At 48.1% G+C, this 14430-nt stretch overlaps 1 gene segment (V, D, J or C); it reads left to right on the forward strand.

Moving 5' to 3' along the window:
* LOC117022730 (T-cell receptor alpha chain C region-like) overlaps positions 1-11865 on the forward strand; it is a 326986-nt gene extending 315121 nt beyond the window's left edge. Inside the window, 4 exon segments of the C gene segment in view lie at positions 7890-8147; positions 9690-9734; positions 10586-10693; positions 11356-11865. Of these exon segments, the coding sequence occupies positions 7890-8147; positions 9690-9734; positions 10586-10692 (410 nt within the window).
* The last annotated feature ends 2565 nt before the right edge of the window (positions 11866-14430 follow it).

Genomic DNA, 14430 nt, shown 5'->3' on the forward strand with positions numbered 1-14430 from the left:
GACCTGGGTATTGGACACACATTCATAAAATGCCACATCTAGGCAAGAGATAGGGAAAGACCTTAATGCCTAAATAATGCAACAAAAACAATAAAAAGATCAGGAAAATGAAACCATAAGAACTTAAAAGAGAAATGAAACAGTCTTTATGAAAGAAGATAGAGAGTAGGACTGCATTAAAAATGAGTTAAAATATTTACAAGGCTTTTTGATTCAACAAATATTTACTAAGCAACTATTATATTCTAAGCACTATGCTAGATATGAGGAAGGAAGGGAGGGAGGAAGGAAAGTGCAGTCTCTGCCACCCAGGATCTTACAGTGGGTAACCATCTGTACAAACAGATGGTTATGCCTAGTGTCACCCTGTCGTAGAAGCCCATACAAGTCGCAATGGGAAGAGAAAGGAAGGCAGACCCAACCTCCTATCCTAGTGGCCTGGTATCTCTGTGCACCCTGCGTTGCACCGTAAGCCCTGTGAGGCCAGGACCCTCTTTCCTTCATCTTTACTCCTCCACAGGTCAGCACAGTCTGGCACATAGGAGTCACCGAACAAATGATTATTGAAAAAATGCCTTCTGGCAAGGAAAGTCAGGGAAGCCTTGAGTGGAGGGGTAGTAACTGTTTAGAACATATTGGCTTAGACTGTAGCCAGTATTCTCCAACAGAGAGAGGTATTAGACTTCAAAACAGGGAGATTACAGAATCCATCCAAATGTGCATGGGTGGGAGAAAACCTGTCTCTCTACTGAAATTTCCTTTGTATTTACCTGTTCATCTGAGTGCTTCGCCGAAGCAGATCAGGCTGCGTTTAGAAAGCCTGAAACCCATCATATTTCTCAAGAACCAGAGCTCAGAGGCAAAAGAATTATAATACCTGTGATAGGGAACCAGCACAAATGGATTTGAGTAGCAAAAATGAAAGAGGTCTGATGATAAATACATGAAGTCTACACCTCTACCTGAGAGTCCACCCAGGAAACTTTTCTGCATTAGGACCAGAATCTTCTTTGAAGCAGTACACAGCTCCAAGATGTGTAGGAAGGTGTGTGGAAGGAAGACCAATAAATTCACATGTGGGAAAGGCTTTAAAGTTGCCACTGTTCCTCGTAGGTCCACCCTGCAGTGTTGGGGCAGTGTGTGTACCTACCCTCGAGCTGTGTCAGGAGAATTGCTATACAGCTGACTACATGTTCACCCAAATAGAATGAAGCCGTTTCATAATGATGAGAAAGAAATAATCAGCATCAATGAGGCCCCTCACTGTGCCCACAGGACAGGTAGGAGAACAAACAGATTCAGAACACAGAAAAGTTAAGGATAAAAGTAGGCTAAAATTTAGGATGGAATTTTAAATACTTGAAACTAGAGAAGGGACTTCCAAGGAGTATATATCTAAACATGCATAATGTTAATGGATGTTTAAAAAAAATAGATTATTGGATCAAATAACTTTGAGAAGCTCTGAACTTTTTTTTACTGCAGGACTTCTCAGAACCTTTAAAATGCTAACGTGCATTGTCAGTCTTCAAGACTAAAATATAGTATATAGCAATTTCCAAACTTATTAGAGCTTAGAACCTTTTTTGCAAAAAAAACTAGGCCTGGAGTTCTGTGAAATCCTCACTGAGAAGTACTTGGATAAATCACTCTCAAACTTTGGAGACTTTTCATTCCCCATATGAATCTTAGAAACCTCCAGAGAAGGAGATTCTCGGGCCCCACATATAACTCACGCCTGATTCTCACAACCTTCATAGTTCAGTCCTCTTTGTGCCTTTATGTGAATATTCCCATGGCAATGTTAGTCTCTCTTTCTCTGCCCTCAAGGAATAATCGAACTACTTCCTAATAGGAATGCCCTTCGTCGGCCACCATTCTGTGATTAAGCCCTACCCTAGGTTTTCCATCTATTCCAGTGCTATACCTTTTCCCTTAAGATTCATTTCCCATATTAATCCCGGGCTCTTCTCCAGACTCTTTCAATTTTCCTTCTTCACTTTCAGTTGTGGAAGCCAGGATGGGCATCCACCCTCCAGACAGCCGGCTATGAGGACAGGGTCTGTGGGGTGATTATACAGGAAGCTGAGGAATTAGGACTCAGTGGACCAGACTTCTGTTTCATGGCAGAGAAAGGGCGGTTTAGAGGAGCCTGTAAAACAGGGAGGGGAGAGATTGCTGTCCCAGCAAGGCTGACCCTGCTGGGTTCGAGTTCTTGTAAAGCACCCTCCTATTGTGTGCTATATAGTAGCTACAATAAGCTGATCTTTGGAGCCGGGACCATGCTGGTTGTACGCCCGTGTGAGTATGACTGTGCAAATGACCAGGGCAAGAGTAACTGATGACTTTCTATGAGAAAACGGGCATTGATTTATGGCAAAGTCAAGGATATATGAAACACTTGTTTTCCATTTCTACAAGCTCTCGGTGACTTAAAACGTTCCCATTTCTCATATTAAAGACAGAAGTGGCAAGAGCCAGTAGAGTAAATAAAAATCTGAGCAGAATAATTTACGAAAACATAAAAGGGGTTCCAAATATTCGGTGCTTTCAAGCGAAACCAATGATATCAGCATCACATAATCTGAAGATTCTGGAAATTAGCTTAGTGTCCTTGGGGGAAAGAGATGAGTTAATGGCAAACAGAAAATCTCTTTTATTGCAGCAGGTAGCTAAATTCCATGGTTTGGCTAATGAGCATGGTATGGGGATATCTGCTCACAGAATCATCCTCTCTAGAGTTTAGTAGACTTTTGAACCTCGCTCAGGATAAAAGTGATCCTGACCCCTATTTAAACAGCAATTATACCATGTGAAATAACAAGGCATAGAGGCAGGATGATACGGAGTTCATAGCACAGCTTGGGAGCCTGGCCGATCTGGAGAAAATTCTGGCTCTACCATCTCTAGCTAATAAAATCTCCACTTTCTCAAGAGTCAAATGACAATAACTACATCGTAATAATATGAGACAATGGCCAGTATATAGCAAGTAATCAATAGATGGTAGTTTTTTTCCTATTATTATTATTATCATTATCAAGACTTTACTGTACTGAAGCTCACATTATTGGAAAGGGAAAGGGGAACAGCTGCCCTGGGAAATAGGAGAGCTAAGAAACAAAGACCAAGGGAGCCTTTTAGGATGGTGCTCTCTGATCCTGGGGGGTTCCAGCAGATTAACATCACGAAGGTTATTGCAAAGATCTTACCTGTAGTGGGGATATATTCCAGTGGTAACAAGCTAATCTTTGGAGCAGGGACCATAGTGAGTGTCCAACCAAGTAAGTAGAATGGGGCAAGGGAGGACATTGACAACTAATTCTTCTTTGTCCAAGATGCTGAGCTGAGCCCAGGTATTTTCTTCCAGAGGCTCCTAAATGGTTCTTTCTACCCATCCCTCGAAAATCCTCCCATCCAGCACTCAGTGCTCCAGAAACATTGTTAGGCTGCAGCTTTAAGAATCATAAGGCAGGTGATGATGAGCAAGTAGTTCCGGACCTTCCACAAGAGGATCCAACATACCGTTGCTCTGAGCAGGGGTTTCTGCTCCACTGAATTCTTGGCTTATTGAAATCACAACCTCCAACCCAGGGCACTGCAGCAGGATGGGACAGGAGTAAAAGGATTGAACACACCAGAGACTATGTCTCAACACAAAAGAGCAGAAGATCTACCCCTAAAGAGTATGATTCTCCTCTCCCTGTGGGAAATCAGTGCTTCTGTTATTGAAATAGGACACAGGGCCAGTGAGTTTCTGTAATGGTGTCACCTGCAGTGTGAATACCGGAGGAATGACTGATAAACTCATATTTGGGAAAGGAACCCAAGTGTCCATACTATCTGGTGAGTCCTCCCACGTGGCACCATTTGCAACCCCGTGGGTCAGTGTCACTAATCCTTCCCCTCGGGAGAGCAGTTATTACTATGATGAGGCTCGCTGTGGGTGTTATAACTAATTGTCTTACAGAGGCCTCTGTAAAGGGAACTGGCATCACTTATCAGTCTTGAAAATCTGTAATTCTCTAGGTCAAACATATTAAAATTTGACTTGAATCATTCAATGGATATTTTTTAATGCCTTCTATGTAGCCATCACTCTATAAAATGTTAAACTGAGTATGAAGATAGACTAAGATAGATTCCTGACCTGTCCCCAAGTGGTATAAACACTTGCCAGAGGGACAGAACTATTGTAAATATAGCAACCTGAAGACTATTTCAGTATTAACCAATTGGTGATGTCAATAGGCTCATGAGAGATTCAGAGGAATAGGATCCCAGCGGACAAGCTGGCCGAGAAGGAGAAGTTTTTATGCAGTAAAAGGGTTCGTGAGCCTGAAGGATAGACAAAGAAAGGAGAGCAAGGGGGTTCCAGGTACAAAGAACAATAAGAAAGAAGGCATGACCTTGGGAATAAATAAGGCACACGCATTTTGGCCTAAGTAAACACATCTGATAATAAAGTTGGATGGAGAGAAAGGCAAAGATGTCTTCTTAGACAATGGAGAAAAGGAATACTAGAGAGAATGCAGTCAATTAAGGCCAGGGCCAGCCACTGGGAAACCAGGAATCCAATTTAGAAATGCAGACTGGATGTAATGGCGGAGGGTCCAGGGATGCTCTTGCCATGGAGGGTTCATGGCCTAGGGAACTCCCCTCTCCTTCCAGAGTGAGCTCTAAAAGGGGTTACCCCACCCTCCGAGGAGGAGAAACCTAGGGTTTCTGTAAAGGAGACATTGGGAGTGGTATGGAAGTTTTGCCTCCGGGTTACAATTTGGCAAAGGCACCAGAGTTTCCATTACTCCTGGTAAGTCTTCCCCGGAAGTGTCACTGCTTCCATAACACTCACCACAGCCTTGGTGGGACTCAGTCAGTGCTGCTAACTCATAGCTCTAGGTTCCTGGTGCCTAACTACAAAGCACAGATTTGGTGGTAAGGGAGCATTCAATTGCTGCTGTGCCCCTGCGGAGCTAAAGCACCAGAGAGCATTGGGACATGTGCTTCTGTGGTTAGTTTTGAATTAAAATGAAAGGTTAGGATCTAGAATAGCTGAACTGCCCACTGAAAAGTTGATCCAGCCTTGCTAAGGCTACCTTCTGAGATATCATCAATCATAGGATATGTTTATCTTGCTAGGTCGGAACAAGATGTCTCTCACTCCGGGGTAGATAGACCTCTAAAGCCCTCCAAATTAAAAGTGACTTACTTCTTGTTTTCAGACAAAAAGAAAAAGTTAAGATTGCACCAGAGGTACGTGGGAGTGAAAATAAAAGGGGGCTAAAAAAAATCACGTTTAGGGATGAGTATCCAGCGTCTTTGACTAAAAAGTCTAATAAGCAGAAATTTTACAAACCTGATGGTCACTAGCCCATGTATTTACTCAACAATTGTTTCTTGAGCACCTAGTATGTGACTGATACTAGGGATACAGCAGTAAACCAGAGACGCACCTTTGCTGTCACAGAGCTTACGCCCCAGGGAGCCAGTATGAAGAGTGTGGTGCAGCTGTACTCACACAGGGCATATAAAGGACTTGAGAAAGGAAATTCAAGATCTGGAAGTCCATGGCAGCCCCTGAATGTCTTGCCAGGAAGTTTGGGCATTATCCTACAGGCAATAGGGAGTCCCTGATCTATTTTGAACAAAAAGTGACCCAATCAGCTCCATGTTTTAGGCAAGCACTTTGGAGGGTGAGCTCAAAGGAGAGACTGAGATGGGGAATGGCGGGACCAAGACAGGAAATCAGAGGTAGGGAAGCTGGACAGGAGAAACAACAGCAAAAATGCAGATAGGGAAGGCCCAAAGGGTATCAACTGGTAAAAACAAGATGTGAAAAAGGCTAAAGATCACCTCACTTCTGATGATTTATTTATTGCTATTCCATTTCGATCTCTCACTGGCAAAGCTGAGCGATTGGCTGCCCCAGGTGGTCACCCTCTCACCACCACAGACTTAAAGGTGGCTTTTAAGCCTCACACTCAGCCCCATTGCCTTTCCTCAGAATCTCATGGATTTGTGCTCTCTCTCCAGACCAACACTGTCCGGTAGAACTTTCTTTGACAATGGAAATGGTCCATAAATCTGTGCTGCCCAATTCTAGTAGCATGTGGCTATTGAGCTCTTAAAATGAAGTTTTAATTTTTAATTGGATTTTTCATTTTATTTGTGTTCAGTTTTAATTTAAGTAAATTGAATTATATATAGCTAAAGACAGTCACACTGGACTGCAGCCTGCCACCCACTGGCTGTAGGACTTGAGTGTTTAACCAGGACTCGGAGTTGGGCATCTGGCCCCACAGTTACCTCCTCTCCCTGCTAAGGTCAAATTGTATCTGGTGGTACCTTGTCCTCGGCCTTCTTCTTGAGGCCACATTCTCTCAGCACTTCCACACCCTTCCATGTCCCATCCGTGACTCCCACTGATGAGTAACAAATCCATCGGGGTTTGTGGGTGGTGCTACTGGCTTCCCATCTCTCCCCACCCCAGTAAAAGATTTCTGTCACAGGGCCTTAACCCACAGTCATGCCAGACCCCCCCAGGTATATGGAGGAACAGACAGAATCCTTCGGGCCAGGGCTTTGTATGCCCTTCACGTGTGCCCATGGACCCACCCCTGCTCTGCTGCTCCAGGGGCAGCCCCACCCACAGGCGGCTCCGCCTTGACTCAGCATCCCAAGGTCATGCCAAGAGCAGATTTCCCAGGCTTCGGGTCCAGCTGGATGTCTGCATTGCCAAGGCCACCCTGGCTGGGTCAGCAAGCGGGGTGCATCACTAGTCTGAGTAGCTTTGTAGGCATGGTGAGTTGCTGTGGGAGCAGAGAACCACAGGGACAGGAAGAGGCTCTAGGCCCAACCCTGCTGTAAACTCTCTGGGTGGCCCCAAAGTGCTAATCCTCTCTGCAAACCTCTGTTTCCTCCTCTAAAGGCAGGAGGTCTGAAAGAATAAACACTGAGAGTTGCATTAAAAACACAAAATCCTATGGAAATACTGAAACATGATTCTCAGCTCTGAGAAGGCTTCAGCAACTCCTGCTACCCGGAAGTGAAGACTAGGAACTGACTATGTATTTGTAGCACATTATCATGGCGATATCCTGGCAGTACCGATAGCTGCAATTACTGACATTTGTTCAATACTTTACAGTTTACTAAATATCATTTTATATGGAGAAACTCTTAACCAGGTTTCTCAGAAAAGCCTGGTTAAGAAGGTGGACGGGGCAACATCTTCATGTTACAAATGAAATTCCTGAAATTTGAGTGATGGTGTGACTTGCTCAAAGCCTTGTATCTAGTAAGTGGTAGAGCCAGGACTCAGACAGAGGTGTTTTGATTTATAGTCTAAAACATCTGTAGATGAGAGAAATCTCCTGGTGACATGACCCATCCTCCGACTTAAGTCCGGCCTATCATAAACCTCCAGTTCCTGTCAATGCCTAAGCGTGGGAGACCACCCCAGATTCCAAGACATACGGTGTGCTTTGCTGGGCCTTTCTTCTATGCCTGCTTTGTCCTGCCAGAGCTATGGTGGTGTTTACTAGGCCTGCTGAGCCTTTGAAGAAGTTCCCGTTAAGGAGAAGAATGAGCAGTGTCATTAAGTAGGCCTTCATTTCTGGTTTCCTTGAATGGCAGGCAGGGCCTGGAAGAGAGCGTTCACTGACAGCCTGGCCTCTTGGCCAGGACTCATGGCTTGTTGCGTGTCCCTGAATCCCAATCTGTTGTGAACAGCTGGTTTCTAGAATGTTCTTTGCCATCTAAAGCCTGAGAATGTGACTTGCCAGCCCCACAAAGACCTGCTCTTGCCCATCATGGCATCTGGACTCAGGTGTGGGTTGGGGCAAGAAAGGAAATGAACATCTCTTAACCCGGGTCCTTTTGGCCAACAGATATCCAGAATGCTACTCCTGCTGTGTACCAGCTGAAAAGCCCTAAACCCAACGACACTCCCATCTGCCTATTCACCGATTTTGATTCTAAGATGAATGTGTCAGGCATCTTTAATGACACAGTAATCAGCTTGAAAAATACGGTGGTGGACATGAAAACCACATCTTCCAAGAGCAACGGGGTCCTGTTCTGGAGCAAAACCGCTGATGTGGGATGTGGAGGAATCTCTGACGAGATAAGCTACCACTCCAGCGCAGGTGAGTGTAGTCTTGGTGGCCGTGCAAGCTGACGGTCCTCACTCTGACAGGCCTGGTTGTACCCAGGGCTCACGTCCATGGTATCTAAATGCTACTCTGATTGGTGGTCTCATCCTCCTCAATTGTCAGCAAAGCCCCCTACCCTCTTGTTACTGAACACCAGTGAGCCCCACCCTGGTAGGCCATAGAATGTCCTGGGCGAAGAGCAGATGGCGAGAAGGTGGCCGGAGAGGGCACTGGCCCTCAGTCTCACCACGCTGAGTTCCCGCCTCCCTGCCTCTGCTCAGGCTGTTTGCCCCTTACTCTTTTTCCAGGCCCCATTCTAAGGCCCTTCTCCAAGATCCCTCCCCTTGTTTCTTTCTCTTTGCCAAAGAGCTTTCCCAGCTCCTGACCTCACCAGTCATTCATCCATTCCACAAGCACTGATTGTGCACGTACAACATGCCAGGTGCTGGAGTGGAGGAAGAAACAAGCCAGATGAGGGGTCTGCACTGAGGAATCTCCATTGTAGACGGGGGAGGCCATTCATCAACAAGAGGAAACCTAGATAACTTCAGATTATAATACATGCTCTCACTTGGGAGTTGAGGAAACAGCCACCTTAGGGACAAAAGTCAGGAAAGGGCTCTCTGAGGAAATGCTCTTTGAGCTGAGATATAAAGGATGAGAAGGACCCAGCCGAGAGAGGAGCCTATGGAGGCCTCATACAGGAGCTTAGTGAGAAAGAGGAAGAGCAGGAGGAAACGAGATGGAAGAAGTAGGCAAGGGCCAGATCATAGGGCCCCGTAGGTCATGAGAAGGCAGATGCTATTCTAATTAACAATGAGAAGCTCTCGTCTGGCTTTAAGCAGGGAAATGACATCAGATTTACTTCTTTAAAAGAGCACTGCGAGTGGAAAATGGATTATAGGAGTCAGAGTGGAAGCAGAAGGAAGCTATTGCAGCAGAGAGATGATGGCGGCCGGGATGGGGTGGTGACAGGCTAGTTGAGTGGCCAACAGTATTTGGGATTCAAAGGTAGAACCATGAAGGGATGAGAAGAAAAGCAGGGGATCAGGAAGGCGGCTGGATTTTATGCCTGAGCAGCTGAGTCAATGCTAGTGCCATTTACTGAGATGGAGAAAACAACGGAACAAATTTGGGGTGCAGGGACTGAAACTCTGAGGAACACATGGAAGTTTCTATACCCCTTATGGCGCTAGTCACTGTGTATGTCTATTGCCTCTTTCGGACTCCAGCCTGGAACCTGCCCAAGGGCAGGGTCTGTGTCTGATGGTTCCTTATGGCTTCGTGTCATGTACATGGACTTTGCACAACCAGGGATTGTTAAGTGGATGAAATGGTTCCAGAAGCCAGGGTGTTGTCCTGCCAGAGCCAGTGGCTCTCCCCAGCAGGTGCCCATATGCGATAAGTTCCCCCCTAGATCTCTCCATGAGGAAGCGTGGAAAGGCTACAGACAGTCACTTGCCCAAGTCTTAAGAGCTCTAGGGTGGGAGAGTCAGCACACTCTGACTAAGAAAATGTCTTTGTTTCTGCTTTTAGGAATTCCCTGTGATGCCAAGTTGATAGAGAAAAGCTTTGAAACAGGTAAGAGTGGCGTCTATCCCAGCTTTGCTCAGGGTTGGGAGGGCAATGAACCCACAAGAACCCTGACTGGGTAGGGGAGGTGGGAAAGAATTTGTGGATCTAGGAGGGAAGTTATCAGGAACCCCACTCAGAGCCTCCCGGTGTCATTCTTGAATCCCCGGGTTCCTCTCGCCATCTCTAATTTTCTTTTGCATTCTGAATATTTTGAGGATTGAGTCTCTAGTTTTACTCGACCAATGACTCACACCTAGACCTCCGTATTCTTTTCAATCACTCCACTGTCGGGAGAGCCACCGAGAGCTGCCAGGTGGCTCAGCTGTGAGATTTCTGACGGGCTGAGTGGACAGCCCTAAATTAACCCAGTCATCCTGGGGACATTTGCCCTACATAACCAGGGGGTTTTACTTTTCAAGAAAAGCAGCAGAGCTCATGTAGGTGGTGATACTGTCTGTAACGGATCCCTACCACGCCTCACCTCCTACCCTGGGCCCCTATTCATTTCCATTTGAGCTGTTTTTATGAGTCATCCCTCCTGTGGTTCAGCCACTGGATTCTCACTAAGGGGCCCAGACCCGAGGGATTGGAATAAGTTCTGAGCACCCACCTCCATCCTCATCTCGAGGGGCTCCGAAATCAAATAAGAACTAAGTGCAGTTGGTGTTTTCCTTCTGAAATGAAATGTTGACCCTGAGCAATGTACAAATGTTTATGGGGGGATGTACACAGACGCTCAAAGAGAGAAGTGCAGCCAAGCCCACCCCACTTTCAGGAAAGCCATTGGTATGTCATAGGGCCCTGTGCAGACCTCAGGTGTGCATGCTTACAACTGCTGTGGCCTCTTGGTTTTGCAGATGTGAACCTAAACTCCCAAAACCTGTTAGTGGTCGCGTTCCGCATCCTATTCCTGAAAGTGGCTGGGTTTAACCTGCTCATGACGCTGCGGCTGTGGTCCAGCTGAGGTGAGCGGGCATCTCAGCCGGGAGGTGGGGTATGGGGGTCTTCGGGTGGGTCCCCACGCGCTCTGAAAGCAACCTTTCTGTCCCCCATCCCCAGAGTCTTCTTTTTAGATCCCAAGTCTGAGCTCACCAAACTGCTCCATTTTCTACCTGTTAGGAGTTCCTCATGTTAATAACAATGACCTGGAACGTCTGCACTACACAATACACTCCTCAGGTGACCAGAGTCGCCTCGGTTGAGTCACATCTCCCTTACAGAGTAGGAAGAACAGTTACTATAATCCTCATTTTGGAAATGAACAGACTGAGGCCAAGTAACGTCAGGAGCCACACGTTGAGTGGCACAGAGAAACTCAGGACCCCGACACTCATTCATGCCTTCTATCGTGTCCCTTTCACTGCAAACCCAATGGGGCTCCCACTTCCTTTCCTCGTGTCCTCTGCCTCCAACACAGTGAGAAGACATTATACTCATAGTACCCTCTCATCCCGGCTCGAGACTCCCATTCCCCGCGGTGGCCGCGGTCATCCCCTCCCACCACCATCAGAAAGCACTCCGGGGTCCATGCTCCGAGAACTCGACAAGCAGAGGCGTCTCCCACATCCCTCACTGTCCTGGGCGTCTCCTCAGTATCCAGCCTGACTTCTGTTCTTCCTCTTCCCAGGCCGCCAGGAATGGGAGAGCCCGGCACTCCGGCTCCTCACTGCCCTCCTCTCCGTCTTCGAGCAGAGAGGCACTCTCAGCCTCCATGGAAAAGTCCCCTCTGCTTCTCTGTAATGCCACCAATTGGATCCTCCCAGACAGTTGTGATCAGGATGCTGAAGACCTGCCAAACACTGCGGCCACCCCTTCCGTTCCCGCCGTGCTGCTTGTCACTGCCTGACTTTCCCGGCAAAGGCAGGGGCTGTGGCTGCCTCTCCTGGCTGTGGAGACTCCCCCTACCCCTGCCTCTGATGTCCCACTGGGTGATGGGTCCCCAGGGGGTTCTCTCAGGCTCTAGCTCCTGAAAAATGTTGTCAGGGGCTGATATTTTTAAATAATGCTCATAGAGAGACACATATTACCCTTTTCCCCAAGATGTGGGGAAATTATCTCCTTATCTAGGCCTCGCTATGCTGTATATCTGAGCCACATTGTGTATTCTGCTGCCATGACTTCATTAAAAGTGATTTAAAAGAGCAGAGACTGCGCTCCTATTTGACTGGGTTTGGTCGGAGTCATTTTCAGCTTGCTGTTGATCACCAGCTGGACAGAAAGAAACCAAGGCATCTGTCCATGATGACATTCAGAGAGCTTAAGTCAACAAGCTGCTTAAGGCAACCTCTTCCTGGAGTAACAGCTAAAATATTCCACTAAGAAGGCTGTGCTTGGGTCCCCGCTCTTCCATTTTCATGCCACACGGCTGGACCACTCATGGCAGGAGGCCCATGTACATGGGTGGTAGTGATCTGTAGCTGACATTTGGCAGACAGGGACCACACATCTAGTGTCCCCCAAATGCCACCCACTGTGTCTTGCCCCCAGGACCATTTTCTTTGCCTTGGCTTTCAGGCTGGATTCCCACTGAAACTGTGTATTGCCCCACAAATTCATGGCTGGGGACTACCTACTGCAACCCAAGCCAATGCCTAGCCCCTTAGGGCACCCAGTCTAGGAGAGGGGGAAGGGAGGAGACTGTGACCCTCGCCAGACTTTACCCTCCCACCATCCTGAAGTGACGGTGGTGAGGAAAGGGAAGGTGAGCTCTCCGCCCTGGAGCCCAGGAACGGGCCAAGAAGAGGAGGTGTATCAAGCCCTCACCGGGAGGATAGGAGGTGGCATTCCCTGGGGCCCCAGGATTTTCCTGAGCCTCCTGCTGCCTGCGTACCTTTCCCAGGGTCATGCATGCTGATGGGAACGCCCCTCAGAGACCACTCAGCCATCTAACTCCTGATTACTGCCGTCAGGACTGAAGCCCCGTGCTCATCGATTCCCGCGGTGGGAGGGCATCCCATCTCCACAGACCTGGATGGTTCACCAGCATGTCTCTGACCACATCATGCAAATCTTTCCAGCTACAATTCAGACCGGCTGCTTTTCACAGGGACCACCAGCTCAGCAGGTGGCCTAGGCATGTCCCTCCCCTCCATAAGCTCCAAGGTCACCACCTATAAAATGTCAGTTGAGACTAGAGGCTGCCTCCAGCTCCACACAGCTCTGATTCAGTGGCCTCTCAGAACTCAGAACCACCGTCCATGCCCTGGCCAGCCCGACCGAGGGTAGTCACAGAATACCTGAGCCGCTTCATGTGTAGCCTAACACAAGTCCCTTTAAAGATAACTAATAGGAAAGGTCTCAAAGGAAATCCCACCACAGTGGCTTACTCTCACACATAGGAGGACAGACACCTCCTTCCCAAAAGCAGGACCTGCCACCTGCGGAGAACACAAAACTGCCTCATCATCTGACACAGTGCCAGATTCCACCACTGGGAATTTCTTTTAATTAATTCTCTTCCCCATATTCAATGAAAATGCCCCTGGGAGGGTTAATAGGGCAGGCATTTATCAATCATGAAAAACTTAGGGCAAATTAGTTTGTCTTTTTTTCCCTCCTCAAGTGGTAATTCACTTTGGTCTATAAACAAAAGATCCAGGCAAGGGACAAGTGGGTGGCCAGGGAGGCAGCTCTGCTCCTGAGAGTTGGTTGCAAAGATACTAAGGCTGAAGAGGACACAGGGGCTTGGGGCAGGGACCCTGGAAGGCAGTGAAGGGGCCAAAGACCCCCCCCAAGAACCCCGGAGGAAGCCCAGACTGAAGGAGTCTGTGGAGTGGTGCCAGCCAGGGCCCTCAGAGGGCAAGGCCCTGTAGTCACTGGCCCCCTAAGTCCACCCGAGAACCTATGACATGATGTGGCATCAACTGGGGATCCACCCAGACCCCTGGAGGGAGCAAGGCCTCCTCCTTCCATGTCCAGTCCAAGTAGAGGGTGACAAGGCCTCAGACAAGTAGGAGGCCACCTGGACATCAGGGTCAGCCCTGCCCCCTGAGGATTTTCCAACTCAAACCAGGGTTCCTCAATCCCATCAAAAACCTTCCCTCAAGTCTGAGGCTGTGAAGCCTAAATCCAATTAGGGCCGAGTCAGAGGACAGACCAGGAGCAGGTGGGTGTGCTGACGGGATGGCGCAGAGGCTCTACTCAACCCTGTCCACTCTGCTCTCGTGTCTGGCCCCAGGCCCCATGGAGGATGTCAAGGGGAATTAAAGTGGCCTTGTGAAGAGGCCCAGGGGAAGACTTCCTGTGTCTGCTAGGAGGGTCAGCGCTGGGCCTCGGGCCACTGCAGCAGAGTCCCTCAGTGCAGTAAGGGACCAGGTCATTCAGCCTGGTAGGAAGAGGTCAGTGAGGAAACCTGAAGGCATGGTCATTCAGTCCATATGGAGGCCCAGCCCTAAAGAGCCTGCGTCCCCATGAGCAGGGACCAGCTTCAAGGAGGGAAAGCTGCCTTCCTGGCAGGGAATGTGTCACCAAGGCCAGCTGATTTCTCTGGACAGAACCACCACTGCCCCAAAAGCTGTGAGCTCAGGTCAGCCCTGCAGGCAGAAGAATGGACCAAATTACTTCTTATGACCCCAGGCCTAAGATTCTAGAAGATTCTGACACTTCACCCAGAAACTGCCCTGTGAGTACAATTGGAACCACAATCCTGTCAACAGAAGGGCAGGCTAAGCGAGTATGTGCTTCAGGAATACCTGAGTGGGGT

This window comes from Rhinolophus ferrumequinum, chromosome 6 (assembly GCF_004115265.2).
Source record: "Rhinolophus ferrumequinum isolate MPI-CBG mRhiFer1 chromosome 6, mRhiFer1_v1.p, whole genome shotgun sequence".
In the NCBI taxonomy this organism is placed as follows: Eukaryota; Metazoa; Chordata; class Mammalia; order Chiroptera; family Rhinolophidae; genus Rhinolophus; species Rhinolophus ferrumequinum.